General features: G+C 45.1%; 1 protein-coding gene across 1 annotated transcript in view; it reads right to left on the reverse strand.

The window, feature by feature from the left end:
• MOXD1 (monooxygenase DBH like 1) overlaps positions 1-22,661 on the reverse strand; it is a 100,487-nt gene extending 77,826 nt beyond the window's left edge. The window contains exon 1 of the mRNA XM_083174685.1: positions 22,274-22,661. Coding sequence (XP_083030811.1) covers positions 22,274-22,531 — 258 coding nt within the window. The 5' untranslated portion in view covers positions 22,532-22,661. The remainder of the gene's footprint in view (positions 1-22,273) is intronic.
• Between the last annotated feature and the right edge of the window lie 1,653 nt (positions 22,662-24,314).

Genomic DNA, 24,314 nt, shown 5'->3' on the forward strand with positions numbered 1-24,314 from the left:
CCCGCCATCTTCACTCCGGTCTAGGAGAGTGTTCAGAGAGGGTGTGTTGTTGGCGCTGCTACTGGGGCTTGAACTTGAACTGAAGTTGTCGCTGGGGCTGTCTGCTGGGGCTCCCTCAGTGCTGCTGTGTACTCTGTCCTCTCTGCTTAGGGTGGGATCACCCTAGCAAGGAGGACAGTCAGCTGTGTAACTGACACTGTAAACTGATTATGCTGTGTGTGTAACTAACTGTGTACTTGTAGTACTACGGTCTCCTCTGTGCTGGGGCCTACCTCTGGTGCTGTGCTGTATACTGTATAATAATATTATATTATATATATATATATATATATATAGAGAGAGAGAGAAAAAGGAGGTTTTCAGGGTGCGCTAGGACCTTTCAATTATTAAGACAGTATTGTTTAAAATAGGAAAAATTTAATAAACATTTGCTCACAGAGCATAGCAGTATAAACAAAGGTCGGATTGATACACTTTACAATGTATAAAATGACGTAAACACAATTCAGGTCAATAGTCGAAATGCGCCCAATAGGCCCAACGCGTTTCGACGTGAACACGACTTCCTCAGGGGCACAATACAACAGTAGGCAACGATGGTCACACTGTGAATTACAGTAAATACAAATAAATACAATGTCCATAAATTGGATAAAAACAAATAATGAGAAGAAGGTAATGGGTTGAGCAGGTGTAAGAAAAGGGAGAGGGAAAACAATTAAATGTTAATCCATTGGATCACATACCAGTCAATGATTTAGGGCAGGGATGGCCAACCGGTCAGAGGTAAAGAGCCAAAAAATATCTGTAGTCAAGCTAAAGAGCCAACAACATGCACGCACCTTCGACGCGCGTGCCAAAAAAGGGGCATGGTCTATTTGGACCACTTGGGTGGGTGTGATACACATATTCCTTCAATAGTGCAGTGCCATATATACATATGCCCCCAATAGTGCCAGATACACATATGCTCCCACGGTGCCAGGTATGCCCCCCACGGTGCTGGGTATGCCCCACGGTGCCACAAACTGCTATGCCCCCACGGTACCACAAACTGCTATGACCTCACAGTGCTAAGAAGCTGGTATGCCCCCACAGTGCCAAAAAGCTGGTATGCCCCCACAGTGCCTCAAACTGCTATGCCCCCACATCGCCACAAACTGCTATGACCCACATCGCCACAAACTGCTATGCCCCCACAGTGCCACAAACTGCTATGCCCCCACAGTGCCACAAACTGCTATGCCCCCACAGTGCCACCAACTGCTATGCCCCCACAGTGCCACCAACTGCTATGCCCCCACAGTGCCACAATCTGCTATGCCGCCACAGTGCTAATTTCCCAGCAGCAGCACTCACCGTTGTTGCTGCTGCTGCCGGGCGTGGAGAGGACAGTCTGGGGTCCCCCTGCAGTCCTGTCATGTCACCGAGGGGAGGAGAGCACAGCACACCGTGCGTCTCCTTCCCCCCTCACTTCCGTGTGACTGTCCACCAATCAAAGCTCGCGGGCTGGCTCCTGATTGGCTGCCGGCCCGCGAGCTCTGATTGGCGGATGACCCAGTCACAAGGATGCACAGTGAGGGGTAGGAGAGATAAGCGATACGCGCTCTCTTCCCCTCAGAAGGAGAAGGGATTCGAGGAACCGGCGGCGGGTGATGGGGACGGGGACAGGCGGTGGGCGGCGGCCAGCAGTTGGAGCAGGAGCCGCACTTTAACAGGGGAGAGCCGCATGCGGCTCTAGAGCCACAGGTTGGCCACCCCTGATTTAGGGTTTGGACACCAACCAAATATAGAAATTTCACGAAAAGGGGATGTCCTTAGGTGATTACAACATAATGTCCTAGAATTGAAGTTCATAAAATCCTCAGCATAACATTTCGCTTAATTCAAAACAGATTATTTTCCTTTTGAAGTGTAACGAAAAAAGTACATACCACCAGCTGTTTACAGATGGATAAACAAATAGAGAAACCATTCAAAGCTATACGGCTATAATGACCACTTTCAATTGTAGATAGATAAGGGGGATCTGGTGAAGTGAATAAAATTGACATTCTATTATAATCAATTCAGCAATCACTGCAAACAAAGCAGAGATTGACAGAAAAATATATAAAATTAAATATATAATTATTTCCGACTGAAGAAATGTACATAAAAAAAAATATATTTTTTTTTGACAAATTACATTTTTGAAAAAAATTAAATTGAAAGGAACAATACCATGTTCCACTCACATATTAAACCATGACATCAAACAGCAATAACTACCAATATAGGTGTGTACTTACTAGTAGCCCAATAAAAAGATGTGTACTGCTCTGCTCTAAAAGTGAGAGTGACAGACTAGTGAGTGAGCTGGGTATATATGGGATGTAGGAAAAACGTCACTTCCTGTGACTGTTAATAAGATGTGAACTATAAAGTGCCTATAAGTGGGCATGTGGGAAGATTACAAAGTCCAGGTAATAATAGATTGACTGACGCTGGCATAATCAAGAAAAAACGCATACTGTGGTGGTGTGTATAATTTCAGAAAAAAGGGAATTGAATCCGTCATGGAACGCACGGTGGGCGTATCGTGCGTTCCAATGACATCATATCCGCCTTTAGTAGCGTTGGCGAGCGGGGAAAGATGATGGAGCGCATCATGCATTCCATTGGGAAAAAAAACGCTTCCTGGTGCCTCGTGCAAGATATGTGAGTGAGGCGCCGACTACCCGGAAGTGCGGGAGACGGCGGTGGAACGCACTGTGCGTTCCACCATAGAAAGATCTCCTTATGTTGTAGGGCTGTCCATAAATACAACTAGGCGTCCATGGCAATTGAGAGTGGAACGCACTCCCCCACCAAGGGGGAAATACAGCTAAATAGCGCTAATATAAGTGAAAATATAATATTGATTGGGGGGGTTGAAATTTTTTTTTTTTTTTTTTAGGAAAGTTCAATTTAATAGTGCTGACATAGATAAGGATGTGATAGCACTTAAAAGAATGTGAAAAAAAAATATATAAAATATTTTTCGAATATGACTAATATAAGTCATTGGCTAATTGAATTACTAGATTAGCCCCACAATGAGTAAAGAAGGTGGGGTGATGGGAATAGATAAATTTACCATTCATCACTATAGAAAAAGATAAAAAATGATAAAAAAAAGCTATGAGGTCATGGTTTAATTTACAAAAAAACTGTATATAGTACAAAACAATTTAAAAAGAAGGATTCAATTATATAATGCTGAGATCAGAGAATTGACAATGAATATTTTTAATTGTAGAAAAAAAGGGACTGGAAAGAAGTGGAAAAAATGATAAGGAGAATGAATAAATAAATGAATAAACCCAACCTTGTATTTAGGAGAGCATCCAATCTCAAAACTATGTTGGCTCCAAGTAGACTGAAATCATCAACCAATAAAGTACCGACTACCAACAACTTTCTTTAAAAAAAGAGCAGGCATCCTACCATGCAACAAATGCATTTGTTGCAAATTCATTGATAAGACCAAATTTAGTTGCACTTTGAATAATGGAAAAATCTATACCATCAAGGACTCTGTAACCTGTAATTCGGATCATATAATATATATGATCACTTGCAGTTGTAACCTGAAATACATTGGTAAGACCATCCGACAAGCAAAAATACGGATACAGGAACACATGAGAAATATTAAAAACAAAGTACGCATTCATAGTCTGCCTAGACATTTTCTTGATCATCACAATTCGACTGTTACAAAAGATAATTTCAAGTTTACCATACTCGAAAAAGTCAAGGAGAATCCAAGGGGTGGAGACAGAGGCCGCAAGCTCATCCAGCAAGAAAGCTACTGGATTTACACTCTAGACACATTATCTCCTAGAGGTCTAAATGAAGGGGTCGACATAGTGGCCTTTCTCTGAGAAATTCTGTGGCCTTCCCCCTTCCCCCCCCCCCTTTTCATTCTCCTTATCATTTTTTCCACTTCTTTCCAGTCCCTTTTTTTCTACAATTAAAAATATTCATTGTCAATTCTCTGATCTCAGCATTATATAATTGAATCCTTCTTTTTAAATTGTTTTGTACTATATACAGTTTTTTTGTAAATTAAACCATGACCTCATAGCTGTTTTTTTTATCATTTTTTATCTTTTTCTATAGTGATGAATGGTAAATTTATCTATTCCCATCACCCCACCTTCTTTACTCATTGTGAGGCTAATCTAGTAATTCAATTAGCCAATGACTTATATTAGTCATATTCGAAAAATATTTTATATATTTTTTTCACATTCTTTTAAGTGCTATCACACCCTTATCTATGTCAGCACTATTAAATTGAACTTTCCTAAATTTTTTCAACCCCCCCAATCAATATTATATTTTCACTTATATTAGCGCTATTTAGCTGTATTTCCCCCTTGGTGGAACGCAGGGTGCGTTCCATTCTCAATTGCCATGGACGCCTAGTTGTATTTATGGACAGCCCTACAATATAAGGAGATCTTTCTATGGTGGAACGCACAGTGCGTTCCACCGCCGTCTCCCGCACTTCCGGGTAGTCGGCGCCTCACTCACATATCTTGCACGAGGCACCAGGAAGCGTTTTTTTTTCCAATGGAACGGATGATGCGCTCCATCATCGTTCCCCGCTCGTCCACGCTACTAAAGGCGGATATGATGTCATTGGAACGCACGATACGCCCACCGTGCGTTCCATGACGGATTCAATTCCCTTTTTTCTGAAAATATACACACCACCACAGTATGCGTTTTTTCTTGATTATGCCAGCGTCAGTCAATCTATTATTACCTGGACTTTGTAATCTTCCCACATGCCCACTTATAGGCACTTTATAGTTCACATCTTATTAACAGTCACAGGAAGTGACGTTTTTCCTACATCCCATATATACCCAGCTCACTCACTAGTCTGTCACTCTCACTTTTGGAGCAGAGCAGTACACATCTTTCTATTGGGCTACTAGTAAGTACACACCTATATTGGTAGTTATTGCTGTTTGATGTCATGGTTTAATATGTGAGTGGAACATGGTATTGTTCCTTTAAATTTAATTTTTTTCAAAAATGTAATTTGTCAAAAAAATATATATATTTTTTTTTATGTACATTTCTTCAGTCGGAAATAATTATATATTTAATTTTATATATTTTTCTGTCAATCTCTGCTTTGTTTGCAGTGATTGCTGAATTGATTATAATAGAATGTCAATTTTATTCACTTCACCAGATCCCCCTTATCTATCTACAATTGAAAGTGGTCATTATAGCCGTATAACTTTGAATGGTTTCTCTATTTGTTTATCCATCTGTAAACAGCTGGTGGTATGTACTTTTTTCGTTACACTTCAAAAGGAAAATAATCTGTTTTGAATTAAGCGAAATGTTATGCTGAGGATTTTATGAACTTCAATTCTAGGACATTATGTTGTAATCACCTAAGGACATCCCCTTTTCGTGAAATTTCTATATTTGGTTGGTGTCCAAACCCTAAATCATTGACTGGTATGTGATCCAATGGATCAACATTTAATTGTTTTCCCTCTCCCTTTTCTTACACCTGCTCAACCCATTACCTTCTTCTAATTATTTGTTTTTATTCAATTTATGGACATTGTATTTATTTGTATTTACTGTAATTCACAGTGTGACCATCGTTGCCTACTGTTGTATTGTGCCCCTGAGGAAGTCGTGTTCACGACGAAACGCGTTGGGCCTATTGGGCGCATTTCGACTATTGACCTGAATTGTGTTTACGTCATTTTATACATTGTAAAGTGTATCAATCCGACCTTTGTTTATACTGCTATGCTCTGTGAGCAAATGTTTATTAAATTTTTTCTATTTTAAACAATACTGTCTTAATAATTGAAAGGTCCTAGCGCACCCTGAAAACCTCCTTTTTCTCTATTTCTATACTGGGTCCTATCTAACAGGGGACCCCCTCAGGGTTGCTGCTTAGCTAATTCCACTGAGCGCATTGTGTGGCCTTCTTTTTCTCGATATATATATATATAGTCCACTGGTGCTGCTGGTGCTTCTGACTACCTACCTAGGAGCACCTAGGCTATTATATATCATTAATAAATAATACCTGTCCTGCAGTTCTGTAATAAATTCCTGGCTGCTGGTGCCCTGCCAACCAGTACCTATTGCAATATAATTATTATAATATCATTCTGCTGGTGCCTAGCATTGCCGTATCTACCTGTCTGGTGCCTAGTACTGCCATATCTACCGTCTGGTGCCTAGTACTGCAGTATCTACCGCCTGGTGCCTAGTACCGCCGTATCTACCTGTCTGGTGCCTAGTACCGCCATATCTACCGTCTGGTGCCTAGTATTGCCATATCTACCGTCTGGTGCCTAGTATTGCCATATCTACCGTCTGGTGCCTAGTACTGCCATATCTAAATGTCTGGTGCCTAGTACTGCAGTATCTACTGGTCTGGTGCCTAGTACTGCCGTATCTACCGTCTGGTGCCTAGTATTGCCATATCTACCTGTCTGGTGCCTAGTACTGCCGTATCTAACTGTCTGGTGCCTAGTACTGTCGTATCTACCTGTCTGGTGCCTAGTACTGCCAGAAGATAAGAGAGCCCTGTGCAGAGGAGAGCGGAGTGACGTCCGGCACGAGGCAAAGGGAGGGAGAGGCTGCAGTGTGCGGCGTGACCCCTCGCTGACCCTGGATGTGGCGCGAGGCACGCCCAGAGTGACGGGAGCTACAGCAGCCCTGGAGCCAGCCATGTACAGGCCCCAGCAGCGCTGACTACCAACCTCAGCACCCGGCATCCCTGTGGAGGAGCCCAGCAGCATAGGGCTATCTGCGGGTGCCAACTGGAGGTCCACCTGAGTGGCAGAGACAGCCGGCCACCATCTAGCCAGCACCTGAAATCGCCAACAGTGAGTCAGCCCTTGGGGCACCCAATCACAGTACCCCTGCTAGTAGCCTCTCATAAGGGGGTTGCCTGTGAGTTAATTGCCCCCACCGAGCAAGGCACATAGACTCCCACACCAAAAAGGGACGCCTGTTCTGGAGGTCCTCCCTGTGTCAAATAAGTTCATTGCCCTCTCACTACCTCATGCTCCCTACCAGTGGGTCGCGGGCAGACAGTAACTTACCGACACAGATTGCGCTGGCCGCAGCAGTGTTTATTTCTTCATAGTAGTAGAACACAGAGACAGAATCCTAGCCCCCTTCTGGCCAGAGTGACTGCTAAATATAAGGAAAAGGGAGCAGTGCCCTGACCCCAAGGCCCTTCTCACTGCCCCTTTCTTTGGTAATGAAACACGGTAACTATAAGGGTCTGGAGGCCTCCTTACCCCCCAGGGAAAACCCACCTGGTTACGTGACTCATTCTATGCTCATCCATGTTCGGACATAGTGCCCAATTTGCAGGACACTAGTAGCAACTCAGGGACTCTTATCAGTTCAGACCCCCGGGCCCTGTTCTGTTGGGATCACCAGTTTGGGCCCCACCAAAACCCCTGTGCACAGGTCAGGTCCTTAGGGCCTGCAAACTCAGGACAATAAATACTTGTGGTAGGTTCATGTTTATTGAATGTCGTCAGGGTTACCGGTAACCGGCCTGTGTTCTGCAAGTATAAGCTAGTTAGGTACAGTGACCGTTCAAATACAGATTACCTTTAATTGCTGCGGACGTAGTGTTTGATAATTGAACATTTGTCTTACTGTAATTCATTTGCCTGTTGTTTATACAGTTTATGGAAAAAGTGTTGTGCTGTCGTGCAGATTTACGGTTTGATGTTATAAGGTGTTTTTCCCAGTTTAGGCCCTATTCACTGGGGTAGAAAATAAAAAGTGTATTTTGCTTTAACCATGGTCCATCTTTATCTGAAGCATCTCTATCCCCTGGAAGCCAAGAACCTTCAGAACGTCCCAGCCCCGTGTACTACAATAGCGTAGGAGCAAAAAAAATAAAAATCTGCGATTTTAGCAGTTACGCTTAAAAAAAAAAAATCAGAACCCAAAACGTTTAGGGGGTGTTTTGGCAAAGCCCATTAGAACCCAAAACCTGAAGGTTATAAGAATCCAAAACCCAAAACGCGAAAAAGTGGCCGGTGCACATCCCTAATATACATACACAAACACACACACTTTTAGGGGGCACAAAACTCCATAACAGGCAGAATCTGGGATGAACTTACAATTGTGAAGACATATACAAAAAAAAACCTGTGGACTGTATAGAAAACCCCCCACCCCCCATACAGGGCATGTACCTACATTCAATTGTTACTATTCTTTGAATCTTAAATATGAGGGGAAGGGGAGGTGGGAGATGGATCAGTGCACAGGTAGTTGAAAGTCAGTGTAGATGGTATAAGTTAGTTCTAAAAATCCACAATTCAAAGATAGTATGGGAGGTGAAGGTGCACCCTAGAGAGTAAATGTATATGCAAACGAAGGAGGGAAAGATTCTCTCTTTTTTTGGGGCACTCTTGGATTGAGATTACAAACTGTAATCTATTAAAACATCGATAGGAATATGTATTAGAGTATCAACAGTAAGTTGTACATAATGACACTAGTTGTATAAGTGATATGGATTGTAAAACCGCTCTTCAGAGAGAACTCCGAGGCGGGGCCAGTGTCAGTTGGATGGGATTGGCTGGTATGGGTGCTAGTAACACGTGGGAGAGTGGGGTGGATTATTCCATCCCAGAGTGTGGTTGTATTTAAAAATTAGCTTTTATTTGGTTTTAGTAAAATAAACACTAGACAAAAACGTTTTTTAGGCGTTCACACACAAACATATAACATATATAGAATCACACTGACTCGTTAGTGCCCCGTGGGCATAAGGTCCCCTCGTTCAGCAACACAGAATGTCTGCCTCAAAGCAGTAGGTATATATTTACGATGGACGCGTGTAGTTCCAAAGCAGCTCTCAGAGTGAATCACATCTGGGGCCTACTGCAACAGACAATTATAACCAAACACTGTGTCCGGAAGGTGACAATTCCCTTGCAGAATTTCTCTGCCTATGGGTATTGCATAGTCTGTTCTGAGCGGGAGAAAATGTAGGCTAAGAGGTCGCCTTACTATTGTGTTGCCAAAAAGGGTGATATCTATTAGGATTTGCTAGTGCCCCGTGGGCTTAAGATCCACTCATTCAGAAACACAAACTGTCTGTCTCGGAGCAGTGGGTATACATTTCTGATAGATACATGTAGTTCTAAACCAGCTCTCAGCAGCGGTGTAGCTAGGTGCCATGGTGCCCGGAGCAAGGGCATATTTCGCGCCCCCCCCCCCCACCCAGTAATGAATTGGGGGCGTGGCTAACGGAATCTGCTGCGCTATATAAGAACCTGTAACGGAATCTGCTGCGCTATATAAGACACTGACGGAATCTGCTGCGCTATATAAGATACTGTAATGGAATCTGCTGCGCTATATAAGATACTGTAACAGAATCTGCTGCGCTATATAAGACACTGACGGAATCTGCTGCGCTATATAAGAACCTGTAACGGAATCTGCTGCGCTATATAAGACACTGACGGAATCTGCTGCGCTATATAAGATACTGTAACGGAATCTGCTGCGCTATATAAGATACTGTAACAGAATCTGCTGCGCTATATAAGACACTGTAACGGAATCTGCTGCAATATATAAGACACTGACGGAATCTGCTGCGCTATATAAGAACCTGTAACGGAATCTGCTGCGCTATATAAGACACTGATGGAATCTTCTGCGCTATATAAGAACCTGTAACGGAATCTGCTGCGCTATATAAGACACTGACGGAATCTGCTGCGCTATATAAGATACTGTAACAGAATCTGCTGCGCTATATAAGACACTGTAACGGAATCTGCTGCAATATATAAGACACTGACGGAATCTGCTGCGCTATATAAGACCGTGTAACGGAATCTGCTGCGCTATATAAGACACTGTAACGGAATCTGCTGCGCTAGATAAGACACTGTAACGGAATCTGCTGCGCTATATAAGACACTGTAACGGAATCTGCTGCGCTATATAAGACACTGTAACGGAATCTGCTGCGCTATATAACAACCTGTAATGGAATCTGCTGTGCTATATAACATGCTGACAGCTGTAAATAAATAAATATATATACATATAAAGATATATACAGCATAGCAGGGCAGCAGCAGAAGCCAGAGAGATTCACTCTCCCTCTATACATATGCCCCACACATGATGCCCATTATACATATGCCACACACGATGCTCCATTATACATATGCCCCACACATGATGCCCATTATACATATGCCCCTCACCGTGTTGCTCCATTACACATATGCCACACACATGATGCCCATTACACATATGCCCCACAGCGTGATGCTCCATTACACATATGCCCCACAATGTGAAGCTCCATTATACAAATGCCCCACAGCGTGATGCTCCATTATACATATGCCACATACATGATGTCCATTATACATATGCCCCATAACGTGAAGCTCCATTATACAAATGCCCCTCAGAATGATGCTCCATTAATCATATGCCACACACCGTGATGCTCCATTATACATATGCCACACACATGATGCCCATTATACCTATGACCCACAACGTGAAGCTCCATTATACAAATGCCCCACACCTTGTACTCATTAAACATATGCCACATACATGATGCCCATTACACATATGCCCCACAACGTGAAGCTCCATTATACAAATGCCCCACAGCGTGATGCTCCATTATACATATGCCCCACACATGATGCCCATTATACATATGCCCCACACACATGATGCCCATTATATATCAGTGAAAAGGGTATGCAGGCTAGAGTCACAGGCCGCGAATTTACCTACTGTGCACACAGTTTTTAAAAAAAAGCCATTGTGGGCATGGCCCCTGCCCAGTGCCATATCATGGAGATGTGCTGCTCCTGGGATCTAGCAGCCATGGTTCTCGGTTGTTACCTACCCAGTGCCCACGAAGTTCTCCAGCACCGAGCTCTTCCCCGCACTTTGCCCGCCCACCACGGCTATCTGCGGCAGATCCAGGCGTCCTGCAGCCGGTTCACCAGCGGGATGAGCTGCTCCATATCCCGGTTCCCCATCATTACTGCTGTCCACGGGCGCTGCTGGCTGTGGCAGGAAATGCGCCCGCCGCTGCTGCTGGGGGTCGCGGTGCCGGGCTGCTAGTGCTGGGGGGGAGGGGGGGGGCTCCCGGGTCCTAAGTATGTAGTCCGGCGGCCGCGGTGATAACTAATATGTCAGTCTGCCGCCCGGCCCCACCGTCCGTGACGCTTGGCGGCAGGGACCGGGCGCACAGGGCAGGAGGCAGGTGCAGGGCAGGACAGCCGCGGTCATAACTAATATGTCAGTCTGCCGCCCGGCCCCCCCGTCCGTGACGCTTGGCGGCAGGGACCGGGTGCACAGGGCAGGAGGCAGGTGCAGGGCAGGACAGCCGCGGTCATAACTAATATGTCAGTCTGCCGCCCGGCCCCACCGTTCGTGACGCTTGGTGGCAGGGACCGGGCGCACAGGGCAGGTGCAGGGCAGGACAGCCGCGGTCATAACTTATATGTCAGTCTGCCGCCCGGCCCCACCGTCCGTGACGCTTGGCGGCAGGGACCGGGCGCACAGGGCAGGAGGCAGGCGCCGGGCAGGACAGCCGCCGGCGCTGCACATGTTGCCCATTAGCAGACGGCAGTGGGATCATTTGCGGAGGGGGGGCGGGCCGGCGGCGCCATTCGACCAATCGGCGCCCGGAGCATGAGCTCCGGTGGCTCCGCCCTCCCTACGCCTCTGGCTCTCAGAGTGTATCAAATCTGAAGTCTGCTGAAACAGATAATTATAACCAAACAATGTATCCAAAAGGTAACATTCCCTTGCAGAATTTCTTCCGCCTGTGGGTATTGATCTATCTGTTCTGAAAAAGAGGGAATGTAGGCTAAAAAGTAGCCTTACTATTATGTTGCCAAAAGGGATGATGTATATTAAGTATTGAATGGATTCCAAAACTCTGGAATCTTATTTCTTAACAACACTTTTCTGTGTTCTTTGCATCAATCTGTTTAGTGCAATTTATCAACAGTGTATTTGTCGTCAAGCTGACTGCCAAATGAGCACTTTCAGTAAAGATTAGTGCTATTTCTATTAGCGGCTACAATATCAACAGGTTAATCTGTACTGCCACAATCTATCTTGTACATCTTATAAACAGTGTATTTGCCGTCAAGCCAACAAGCCAAATGCGTACTTTCAGTAAAAGTTAGTGCTGTTTTTGCGAGCAGCTACAATGTCGACATCTTAATCTGTGCTGTTGACAAAATTAGATTCTGTACAGGCAAACAATCTGTTATTACTATACCGAGATTACTGCTGGTGTGCACAGGTATTTAGTTTTATTTGTAGGTAAGTGAGATTTTAATATAACAAATGCTCCCTTGGTGTGGTTGGATAGGGAATGGGGATGCAGGGGTGGGGGTGTGGGGGGGGTTTGGGCAAAGAAGGGAGGGAGAGGGAAAAGATAGAGGGGAAAAGAAGGGCAAGTAGGGATCAGGGATCTGACTGTGCCCAGGGGGTATGGGTGATCCCACCGACTTTATATACCCATGACAATGGCGGGATTGTCTGGTTAGAGGTTGGAAAGTCTCCTTTCCCCTCCGGCAGGCTGCCCTTTTCCAATTGCCAGCTGCCACCTGGTAATGGTGGGCTTTTGTGGGTATTGTGGGGGAAGAGCCCTGCCCAGTATGGAGTCAGTGAGAGAGGAAAGATCTGTGTTACCCTTCAGTGAAAAAGCGGCTGCTGCCCTGCTTTGTATACCTGTCACTCGGGGTGGAATGTTGTATCAGGCTAGGAGAGGTCACCCGTCTCCTATAATACTTTCTGACGCCCCAAGCTAGTTGCCATCACTTTAGTTGGTGGACTTTAAAGGTATGGCGGGTGAACGGGCTTTGTTGTACACTGAGAGGGATTTCCTGCACAGATCAGTCAGTGGGATACTGCTGTCAGGTTTATGTGCCAGATTCCCCTGAATGGACAGAGTCCAGCGCAGGGTAGGTCACTGGTTTAACAGGCCTGATGAGTGATCCCTGAGAGGTAAGGTAACCTGAGGCGGAAGATTTTTAGTGCCGTCCTAGGTGTGCGTGCTGCTGTCCTCCACATGTATGTGATTATACAGTGGTGGAGGGTGAGCGGCACCTGTCAGGCAGAATAAGTGTCAGTGGGGAGAGTTGGAGGTACTGAGACGGGAGACGGAGGGTGGGAGGATCGGGGTGGGAGGGAGAGCCAGGCAGGAGAGAAGGGCTGAGGGATGCGGGAGAGCAGGTACCTGTGTGTGCACTCCGTGCACTGGGCGGCACCGTACCTCTCAGGGATCACTCATCAGGCCTGTTAAACCAGTGACCTACCCAGCGCTGCACTCTGTCCATTCAGGGGGAATCTGGCACATAAACCTGACAGCAGTATCCCACTGACTGATCTGTGCAGGAAATCCCTCTCAGTGTACAACAAAGCCCGCTCACCCGCCATACCTTTAAAGTCCACCAACTAAAGTGATGGCAACTAGCTTGGGGCGTCAGAAAGTATTATAGGAGACGGGTGACCTCTCCTAGCCTGATACAGCATTCCACTCCGAGTGACAGGTATACAAAGCAGGGCAGCAGCCGCTTTTTCACAGAAGGGTAACACAGATCTTTCCTCTCTCACTGACTCCATACTGGGTAGGGCTCTTCCCCCACAATACCCACAAAAGCCCATCATTACCAGGTGGCAGCTGGCAATTGGAAAAGGGCAGCCTGCCGGAAGGGAAAGGAAACTTTCCAACCTCTAACCAGACAATCCCGCCATTGTCATGGGTATATAAAGTCGGTGGGATCACCCATACCCCCTGGGCACAGTCAGATCCCTGATCCCTACTTGCCCTTCTTTTCCCCTCTATCTTTTCCCTCTCCCTCCCTTCTTTGCCCAAACCCCCCCACACCCCCACCCCTGCATCCCCATTCCCTATCCAACCACACCAAGGGAGCATTTGTTATATTAAAATCTCACTTACCTACAAATAAAACTAAATACCTGTGCACACCAGCAGTAATCTCGGTATAGTAATAACAGATTGTTTGCCTGTACAGAATCTAATTTTGTCAACAGCACAGATTAAGATGTCGACATTGTAGCTGCTCGCAAAAACAGCACTAACTTTTACTGAAAGTACTCATTTGGCTGTTGGCTTGACGGCAAATACACTGTTTATAAGATGTACAAGATAGATTGTGGCAGTACAGATTAACCTGTTGATATTGTAGCCGCTAATAGAAATAGCACTAATCTTTACTGAAAGTGCTCACTTGGCAGTCGGCTTGACGACAAATACACTGTTGATAAATTGCACTAAACAGATTGATGCAAAGAACACAGAAAAGTGTTGTTAAGAAATAAGGGGCGAAATGTAATTGGGTGCGATTTTTAGACTAAAAAAAAATCGCACCAAATCGCACCTTTAAAAATCGCATTTTTTGCCGCGAATTCGCATATGTAATGAGATGCGAATTAGCGGCAAAAAATGCGATTTGCCGCGATTTGCCGCGATTTTTAGTCATGAAAATGTGCGCATTTTCAGTCATGAAAATGTGCGCATTTTTATAAATGCGATTTTGTGCAAAAAAAAAAAAGTTAAAAAAAAAACGGCGTGGGGTCCCCCCTCCTAAGCATAACCAGCCCCGGGCTCATTGAGCCGGACCTGGTTCCAAAAATACGGGGGGACAAAAAGCATAGGGCTCCCCCGTATTTCTGAAACCAGCCCCGGACTCTTGGACCGGTCCTGGTTCCAAAAATACGGGGGACAAAAAATCTGGGGGTCCCCCGTATTTTGAAACCAGCACCGGGCTCCAACAGCCCGCGGTGTCATGCCACAGCCGGGGGACACTTTTTATACAAGGTCCCCCGGCCAAAACATGAGCACCGTGGCTGGTCAGCCTTGGACGGGGTACCTGGAGGAGTGGGGACCCCCCCAATAAAGGGTTCCCCCCCCCCAGGCTTCACCCGTCCAGGGCTGAAGCCCGGGGCTGTCACCGGCGTCCGTGGCCAGTGGACGCCGGCCTGATAGGGTTAAATCCATCATACATATCATTACATTGCTTTTTACCGGCGAACTACAAGTGCCAGCAGACCTCCCCCGCATGCTGGGACTTGGAGAACCACAAGTCCCAGCATGCAGGGCATTAATGGGCCCGCTGGGACTTGTAGTCCACCTGTAAAAAGAATGTTTATAAAAAACACACACACAGAGAAGTACAAGTTTATTACACACACACACCTCAATTTTACACCAGCATACTTACCATTCCTGGATCCAGCGCTGGTCTGGCTGCTTCACAGCCGGCTCCCCCCGCACTGACAGGCAGCGGGGAGAACCGGCTTTCTCCGTTGCCTGTCACCGGCTTTCTCCGTAGCTTCTGTAGCGCTGTCCCAGTGCTACAGAGGCTGAGAGCGTGATTGGCTGAGCTACAGTATGCGTCTCCATGGAGACGCATAGCTCAGTCCTGATTGGCTGAGCTATGCGTCTCCATGGAGACGCATACTGTAGCTCAGCCAATCGCGCTCTCAGCCTCTGTAGCACTCGGACAGAGCTACAGAAGCTACGGAGAAAGCCGGTGACAGGCAACGGAGAAAGCCGGTTCTCCCCGCTGCCTGTCAGTGCGGGGGGAGCCGGCTGTGAAGCAGCCAGACCAGCGCTGGATCCAGGAATGGTAAGTATGCTGGTGTAAAATTGAGGTGTGTGTGTGTAATAAACTTGTACTTCTCTGTGTGTGTGTTTTTTATAAACATTCTTTTTACAGGTGGACTACAAGTCCCAGCGGGCCCATTAATGCCCTGCATGCTGGGACTTGTGGTTCTCCAAGTCCCAGCATGCGGGGGAGGTCTGCTGGCACTTGTAGTTCGCCGGTAAAAAGCAATGTAATGATATGTATGATGGATTTAACCCTATCAGGCCGGCGTCCACTGGCCACGGACGCCGGTGACAGCCCCGGGCTTTAGCCCTGGACGGGTGAAGCCTGGGGGGGGGGGACCCCTTTATTGGGGGGGTCCCCACTCCTCCAGGTACCCCGTCCAAGGCTGACCAGCCACGGTGCTCATGTTTTGGCCGGGGGACCTTGTATAAAAAGTGTCCCCCGGCTGTGGCATGACACCGCGGGCTGTTGGAGCCCGGTGCTGGTTTCAAAATACGGGGGACCCCCAGATCTTTTGTCCCCCGTATTTTTGGAACCAGGACCGGTCCAAGAGTCCGGGGCTGGTTTCAGAAATACGGGGGACCCCTATGCTTTTTGTCCCCCCGTATTTTTGGAACCAGGTCCGGCTCAATGAGCCCGGGGCTGGTTATGCTTAGGAGGGGGGACCCCACGCCGTTTTTTTTTTTATAAAAACACTTTTACACATTTTTATTAACAGAACCATGCACAGATCTCAATGATCTGTGCATGGTTCTGTCAAATTCGCCTGTCAGAACCTGGTCTATTTTTTTTGCGATTTTTGGTAACATTGACCAAAAATCGCACCCTATTACATTTGCGAGTTGTATACTTTATAATTGGAAAACATCTGGATGCGAATTGAAATGTGACTAAAAATCGCACTTCTAAAAGTGCGATTTCGCGGTAAAAAGTGCGATTTTTTACCGCGATTTTCAACCTATTAAATGTGCGATTTTCGGAAAATGTGCGATTTCGGCCGTTTTTGACCAAAAATCGCACATGTCTAAAAAATCACACCCTATTACATTTCGCCCAAGATTCCAGAGTTTTGGAATCCATTCAATACTTAATATACATCATCCCTTTTGGCAACATAATAGTAAGGCTACTTTTTAGCCTACATTCCCTCTTTTTCAGAACAGATAGATCAATACCCACAGGCGGAAGAAATTCTGCAAGGGAATGTTACCTTTTGGATACATTGTTTGGTTATAATTATCTGTTTCAGCAGACTTCAGATTTGATACACTCTGAGAGCTGGTTTAGAACTACATGTATCTATCAGAAATGTATACCCACTGCTCCGAGACAGACAGTTTGTGTTTCTGAATGAGTGGATCACTAGCAAATCCTAATAGATATCACCCTTTTTGGTAACACAATAGTAAGGCGACCTCTTAGCCTACATTTTCTCCCGCTCAGAACAGACTATGCAATACCCATAGGCAGAGACATTCTGCAAGGGAATTGTCACCTTCCGGACACAGTGTTTGGTTATAATTGTCTGTTGCAGTAGGCCCCAGATGTGATTCACTCTGAGAGCTGCTTTGGAACTACACGCGTCCATCGTAAATATATACCTACTGCTTTGAGGCAGACATTCTGTGTTGCTGAACGAGGGGACCTTATGCCCACGGGGCACTAACGAGTCAGTGTGATTCTATATATGTTATATGTTTGTGTGTGAATGCCTAAAAAACGTTTTTGTCTAGTGTTTATTTTACTAAAACCAAATAAAAGCTAATTTTTAAATACAACCACACTCTGGGATGGAATAATCCACCCCACTCTCCCACGTGTTACTAGCACCCATACCAGCCAATCCCATCCAACTGACACTGGCCCCACCTCAGAGTTCTCTCTGAAGATCGGTTTTACAATCCATATCACTTATAAAACTAGTGTCATTATGTACAACTTACTGTTGATACTCTAATACATATTCCTATCGATGTTTTAATAGATTACAATTTGTAATCTCAATCCAAGAGTGCCCCCCCCCCAAAAAAAAAGAGAGAGTCTTTCCCTCCTTCGTTTGCATATTCTTTGAATCTGTCAGTAGCCATGCTGTTGGTGCTGCCGCTGAGCCTCCCGCTGACACTTCATTGATACTGAACTCTCCCCGGGGAGAAGAGGATCTCCCCGGGGAAGAGGATCTCCCCGGCTGCTGCTTCCGCATGCTGCAATCCCCTGAGGCTGCTGCCGCACGCTGCTCTCCCCGGCCCGCTGTTGCCATGTGATGCTCTCCGCGGCCCGCTGCCACAGGCACCTCAGATGCTGTGCGCAGGCGACGCACGTCACCTACGCACTGCATCACTGGGAACGCTGAAGCCTCTGAGATCTCAGAGGCTTCAGCAGATCATTTTACATAGGAAATAAGGGCACTTGATCACGATCTACTGGCGGGAGCTACGCGATCGATCCCTAGATCGCGATCGACCTTTTGGCCATCCGTGCTCTAAAGGGTCAACAGATTTGTTTGAATTACAAAGGAGACTAAAGTAAACATTATGCAATATATTGGCTGATCTTGAAGCCCACAAAGCATCACATAGTTTGTACCGATTTGATAAGTTAAGTTATCACAATGACCCATCTCATGTCCCGCACCAGGGGTGTAACTAGTACTTTGTGGGCCCTATAGCAAAATCTTGAAAAGGAATCTCTGCCACTTATATACCTTACACCAGGTAGAGGTAATTACCCAATTACGTAGAACATCTACAGTGCCCCAGACCTCTGACATATGTGGGTAAGTTAGCGATGAGAGACTAATTTTATATTTATATATATATATATATATATATATATATATACATAAATATATATATATATATATATATATATATATAGCGGGAGGCGCGGCACTCTCAGACAAAATAAACTACTTGCAGACAGGTTACATAGCAACGATTCAAAGCTATATTTACATATAATAGATATATACAATAGACCAGTGGTTCCCAAACTGTGTGCCGTGGCTCCCTGGGGTGCCTCGGGACACTTGCAGAGGTGCCCTGGGTTGGTGGTCCAGGACCAACTCAAATTATTAATGGTTCATTATTTATGAGTAAAACCAGTGCTGGTGGCTGACAATCATAAAATGTGTACAAACAGAAGCAAATCCTGCCCTTTAACACATAACTGACCCTAAGATTTGCATATAAACCCAATCTAAGTAAAAAAAAATTGGCCTAGGGGTGCCGTGAAAAAAATTCTGATACTCTAGGGTGCCGTGATTCAAAATAGATTGGGAACCCCTGCAATAGACAATAGTAAGAACACGTTACATACCTTATAAACCCCATTGTGCATGACTGACGACGACGCCGGCGGTCCGTATCCGCAGACGCTGGTGGCATGACGTCATTGTAAGGTGCCGCGGCGCCCATAGTGACAACCCATCACCATAACCAGTAACATACTCTACACATAAAACAACGGCATCTCACAGCAGGCAACGGTCATAGTTATTAGAAAGCTCACAGAGTTATATCAATAAAGTGCAATACAGTGCAGTAAAAAATGTATAGAGAAATATATACAGTACACTGAAGACCGTTGAACACATAAGAACCTGCTATATGGATCATTACAGTATAGATGACAATCACACCAAGTCATAATGTCCCTGCATCACAGAGGATGGCACTTATTTACGTAGCATACAGCTAATCCCCAAGTTTTCATTAAGACCTTTTGGGTGAATGGTATTTAAATGGTGAATCCACCGTGTTTCGCACTGCAGCAATTTCAGACCCCTATTACCACCCCTTAAATTGGGGGGGGGGGGGGGAATATGGTCGATCATAGGGTATCTCAATGATGAGAGCGGGTGATGCATAGCAGCAAAATGTTTGGGCACCGGTAAGTCACATTTCCCACCCGCTAATGCTGCCAGGATGGTAGAGTGGTCATATGCTCCTTAAACAATCTTTTGGTCTTACCGATATAAACCAAATCACAGGGGCAAATCAATTGATAGACAATATATATGGTCTCACAACTTAATGTGAACCTAATGTTGTACTTGGTATGATAGAATAATTGGCCAGGGATCATAAATGCACATACTGTCACAGCAGGCAACGGTCATAGTTATTAGAAAGCTCACAGAGTTATATCAATAAAGTGCAATACAGTGCAGTAAAAAATGTATAGAGAAATATATACAGTACACTGAAGACCGTTGAACACATAAGAACCTGCTATATGGATCATTACAGTATAGATGACAATCACACCAAGTCATAATGTCCCTGCATCACAGAGGATGGCACTTATTTACGTAGCATACAGCTAATCCCCAAGTTTTCATTAAGACCTTTTGGGTGAATGGTATTTAAATGGTGAATCCACCGTGTTTCGCACTGCAGCAATTTCAGACCCCTATTACCACCCCTTAAATTGGGGGGGGGGGGGGGAATATGGTCGATCATAGGGTATCTCAATGATGAGAGCGGGTGATGCATAGCAGCAAAATGTTTGGGCACCGGTAAGTCACATTTCCCACCCGCTAATGCTGCCAGGATGGTAGAGTGGTCATATGCTCCTTAAACAATCTTTTGGTCTTACCGATATAAACCAAATCACAGGGGCAAATCAATTGATAGACAATATATATGGTCTCACAACTTAATGTGAACCTAATGTTGTACTTGGTATGATAGAATAATTGGCCAGGGATCATAAATGCACATACTGTGCATTGAATACAGCCTCGGGGAGGATAGATAGATAGATAGATAGATGCAGCTCATGAAGGGTGTAGAGATTGTCTACAGCACCAAAGGTTCAAGTTTTGGTCTTGGAAAATATCTTAATATACAGTAGGTAATAGAATTACATGTTTTAATTTACCACAGCCTTTGTTTGTCCATTTTGGCATATCCCATTTTTAATCACTATTATTCTGCATTTATTTAAACAGTTCCATTGTTCTCAGCAGCACTTTATAGTTGAAGGAAAACACAGTTTATAATGAGGGATGGATCATTCTATATATCATGAATATCTGCTTAGTGTGTACCAGCAATCTCCCCATATGCAGGGCAAATGGTAATTGCACTGCACATCAGTACAATTGCTGGTTGCACTAGTGTGTAACCAGTTTTAGATTATCTGTATAATCTTTCTGGATGAATATGGTAATGCACAGTATGGGAGCAATCAATTATTTCTAGACTGTGAGCGGGCATAGCGCACTGGGTTTGATAAAGACTAAGGGCAGGATGTATTAAGCAGAAAATGCGGTAAAACCCCTGTTTTACCACATTTTCATACTGTATGTACCAAAACCCAGCCGCACCGTCTTCGGCGGGCAGGGTATCGCCACCTTTGGGTGGCGATACTCTATAGAAGCCTATGGGCTTCTATCGCCGCACGCTGCCCGGCGTCTGCACCCCCCTCCCCTGTCCTCCCTGCTGCTCCTCCTCCCCCAGCAGCATGTTGCAGCCGGGGATGTCCTTCCGGCTGCAGGGGGGAGGAGATGCCGGGGACGCCGCAGAACCCAGGAGGTGACAGAGACCTCCTGCAAACCACATTACAGGTATCGCAGGGGGCCTCCATCACTGCACCGAGATGCCAGCCGCATATGTTAGTACATATGCGCTGGTATCGCGGTGGCCAGGCTGCGAGGGGCGTATTTTAATACATCCTGCCCTAGGGCATTGGTTCTTTAGAACCCCACACAGTTTAGGTCAGGGGTGGCCAAACCGGTCCTTGAGATCTACCAACGGTCCACGTTTTCCAGGTTACCTAGCTGGTGCACAGCTGTAGTCATTACTAACTGTCACATTTTAAAACATGCTGCATTCATTCCTACTATAGATCCACAGGTTGCCTGGATAATATGCACCGTTGGTAGATCTTGAGGACAGGTTTGGCCAACCATGGTTTAGGTTTTCTAGGTCACCCTGCAGATACACTCATTACTGATGACACATTTTAAAAGATCCACAGGTGGAGCTCAGATGTGTCCAAATACATCTTGGCTTTTTTTCACAATTTGTCACAACATGTAAAACACGGCTTAGCTGTTATTCCAAATATAGCAAGTACTGTAGATGGATTCTAAAAAAATTTTTTTGCAACAGTACAATTTGTATAAAGTAATAGATTAGAAAAGCTCATTTATAGAAAAATCACAAGGCGTGACTTTTGCAGAGTCCAATAAAAGAAAGTATTCATCTTTGCCTTCATACATTATTACATCAGTATAGTTTGTGGCAATTTACTCACTTAAAACTTTATGTCAACGTCACAATTTAAATTTTTTTAATTATATGACAACTATTGAGTCCACCTAATACCTTTAGCAACTCCAGTCCTTCATTGTCCCCAATAAGCCATATTTTCTGAATATCTGTAATCCATTACAGGTGAGGTCATCTATTTTGCTGGTTCAGTAATTATCTTACCTGATTCCACAGATAGAAAAACATGATTTGTTGGGGGTACTTATGGACTGGAGTTGAGAACCACGTCTGGAACAGATGGTGACTATATAAATATTCAATGCCTGTTGAAGTGGATATACACACCTGGAAATAGGGTTTGCCTTTTATAACTCCTCCAATAAATATGTCAGAAAATGCCATGGCTCCATTGGGAGAAAAACCAAATCCAATATAGCCCAGGGTCTCCACCTGAAGCAGAAATGTAATGGTGTTTTCCTTGTGCAGCCAGTTCATTTTGTATTTACCCTGCTCATCTAGAACTGCACTGTGATAAGTCTGCAGATCCAAGTTCATTGCTGCAGCAGACAGAGGTAGCAGAAACACATATACAAGCATCTTCATCTCAGCCAAGGTGATGTCTCCAGAAAGGTGATACGTTGGATATACGCTTCCAGTCGGCCCCTGTTATTCAACAAACTTCTTACTAGTCAGCAAACTATTCCAGCTGTGTCTAGTGTGAGATCGGAGGAGGAGGGAGATGCAGAAGGCTGCTGTCTTGCAATGGGCTTGTACTGTTTACCCCTATCAGGAAGCAATAAGCATGATTTGAGCTTTAGCCAGTTATACTGTACGTCTCATAAGCCTGAGGCAATGCTGTCTTAATGCACAGTGTAGTAGGCATGCTGCTACAAATGGGTACTTGTCTTTGTGTGAGAGAAAGGTTTTCTTTTGTATAAATCCAGTATACCAAAAAATAGATATCAGCTTTTGTATGTTTCCTTCTATTGCATATTTAACCCACTCTCTTGTGAAGTGCAATTCAGCGTACATGTTTCATAAATGACAAATAGGTTCTTTCTATTTATTTTCTAGTTATTATTACTGCATCAAATGTAAGATAAAACAAATAGAAAATGACAGAATTCATATTAAACATGTATAATATTATATGATTAAGGAAATAGTATGTTATATTAAAAAAATGTAAAAACCATTTCAAAAACACTTTTCTGCTTTATAAAGCTAGTAATAATACCAAATATAATGGCTAGGGGCCAGATGCACTAAGCTTCAAAAATGGGAATGTGAAGAGTGATGAACGGCCAGCCAATCAGCTCCTACCTGCCATGCAGGGCCGTTTCTAGACCATTTAGCTCCCAGTGCAAAGAAATAAAAATGCGCCCCCCCCCCCCCACCACCACCACAAATAAAAAACTATACGGAAGAAATTGCGCACGCCGAAGGCGCGCGCGGCGAAATAGGGGGAGTGGTTTATTTTTTAAAGGGGTGTGGCTTAATATAAGGGCGTGGTCTAGCAGGAAAACAATTACCTTACATCTCACTTTTGCAACCTGCATGTCCCAACATTGGTTACCGCAGGAATTGTCATTGTCCTCCCGCACTTAAGTTGGCGGGCTGAAGGCCACACAGTGACATAAAAATATAAAGGCCCACACAGTGACCTAGTACACCTCACAGATCAAGGCCAAACAATGACAGGCTACTTAAATCATTATACACTATTTATCAGTGATGCCAATTACACATTACGCCGCACACTGTGATGACAATTACACATTACGCCGCACACTGTGATGACAATTACACATTATGTCGCACACCGTGATGACAATTACACATTATGTCGCACACCATAATGCCCATTAGATCCCACACTGTGATGCCCATTACACACCACACTGTGATGGCAATTACACAATACTCCCCACACCGTAATGCCTATTACACATTATGCCCCAGGCGCTGCTGCCGTACAACTGATGCCATTTACTAATATGCCCCCACAGTGCCAGATATGCCCCCACAGTGCCATACATATATGCCCCCACAGTGCCACACATATGCCTCCACAGTGCCACACATATGCCCCCACAGTGCCACAAGCAGCACAACTCACTGTCTCTGGCCCTGGGTCTCCCCCTCCAGTCCCCTGCCACTGCCATATGCCCCATACAGTGCCACATATATGCCCCCACAGTGACACATATGTGCCCCCACAGTGACACATATATGCCCCCACAATGCCAAATACGCCCCCACAGTGCCACAGATATGCCTTCACAGTGCCACACATATGCCCCTACAGTGCCAGATATGCCCCCATAGTGCCACAGATATGCCCCCACAGTGCTTCAGATATACCCCCACAATGCCAAATATGCCC

Source organism: Crinia signifera, chromosome 3 (assembly GCF_055691185.1).
Source record: "Crinia signifera chromosome 3, ASM5569118v1, whole genome shotgun sequence".
Lineage (NCBI taxonomy): Eukaryota > Metazoa > Chordata > Amphibia > Anura > Myobatrachidae > Crinia > Crinia signifera.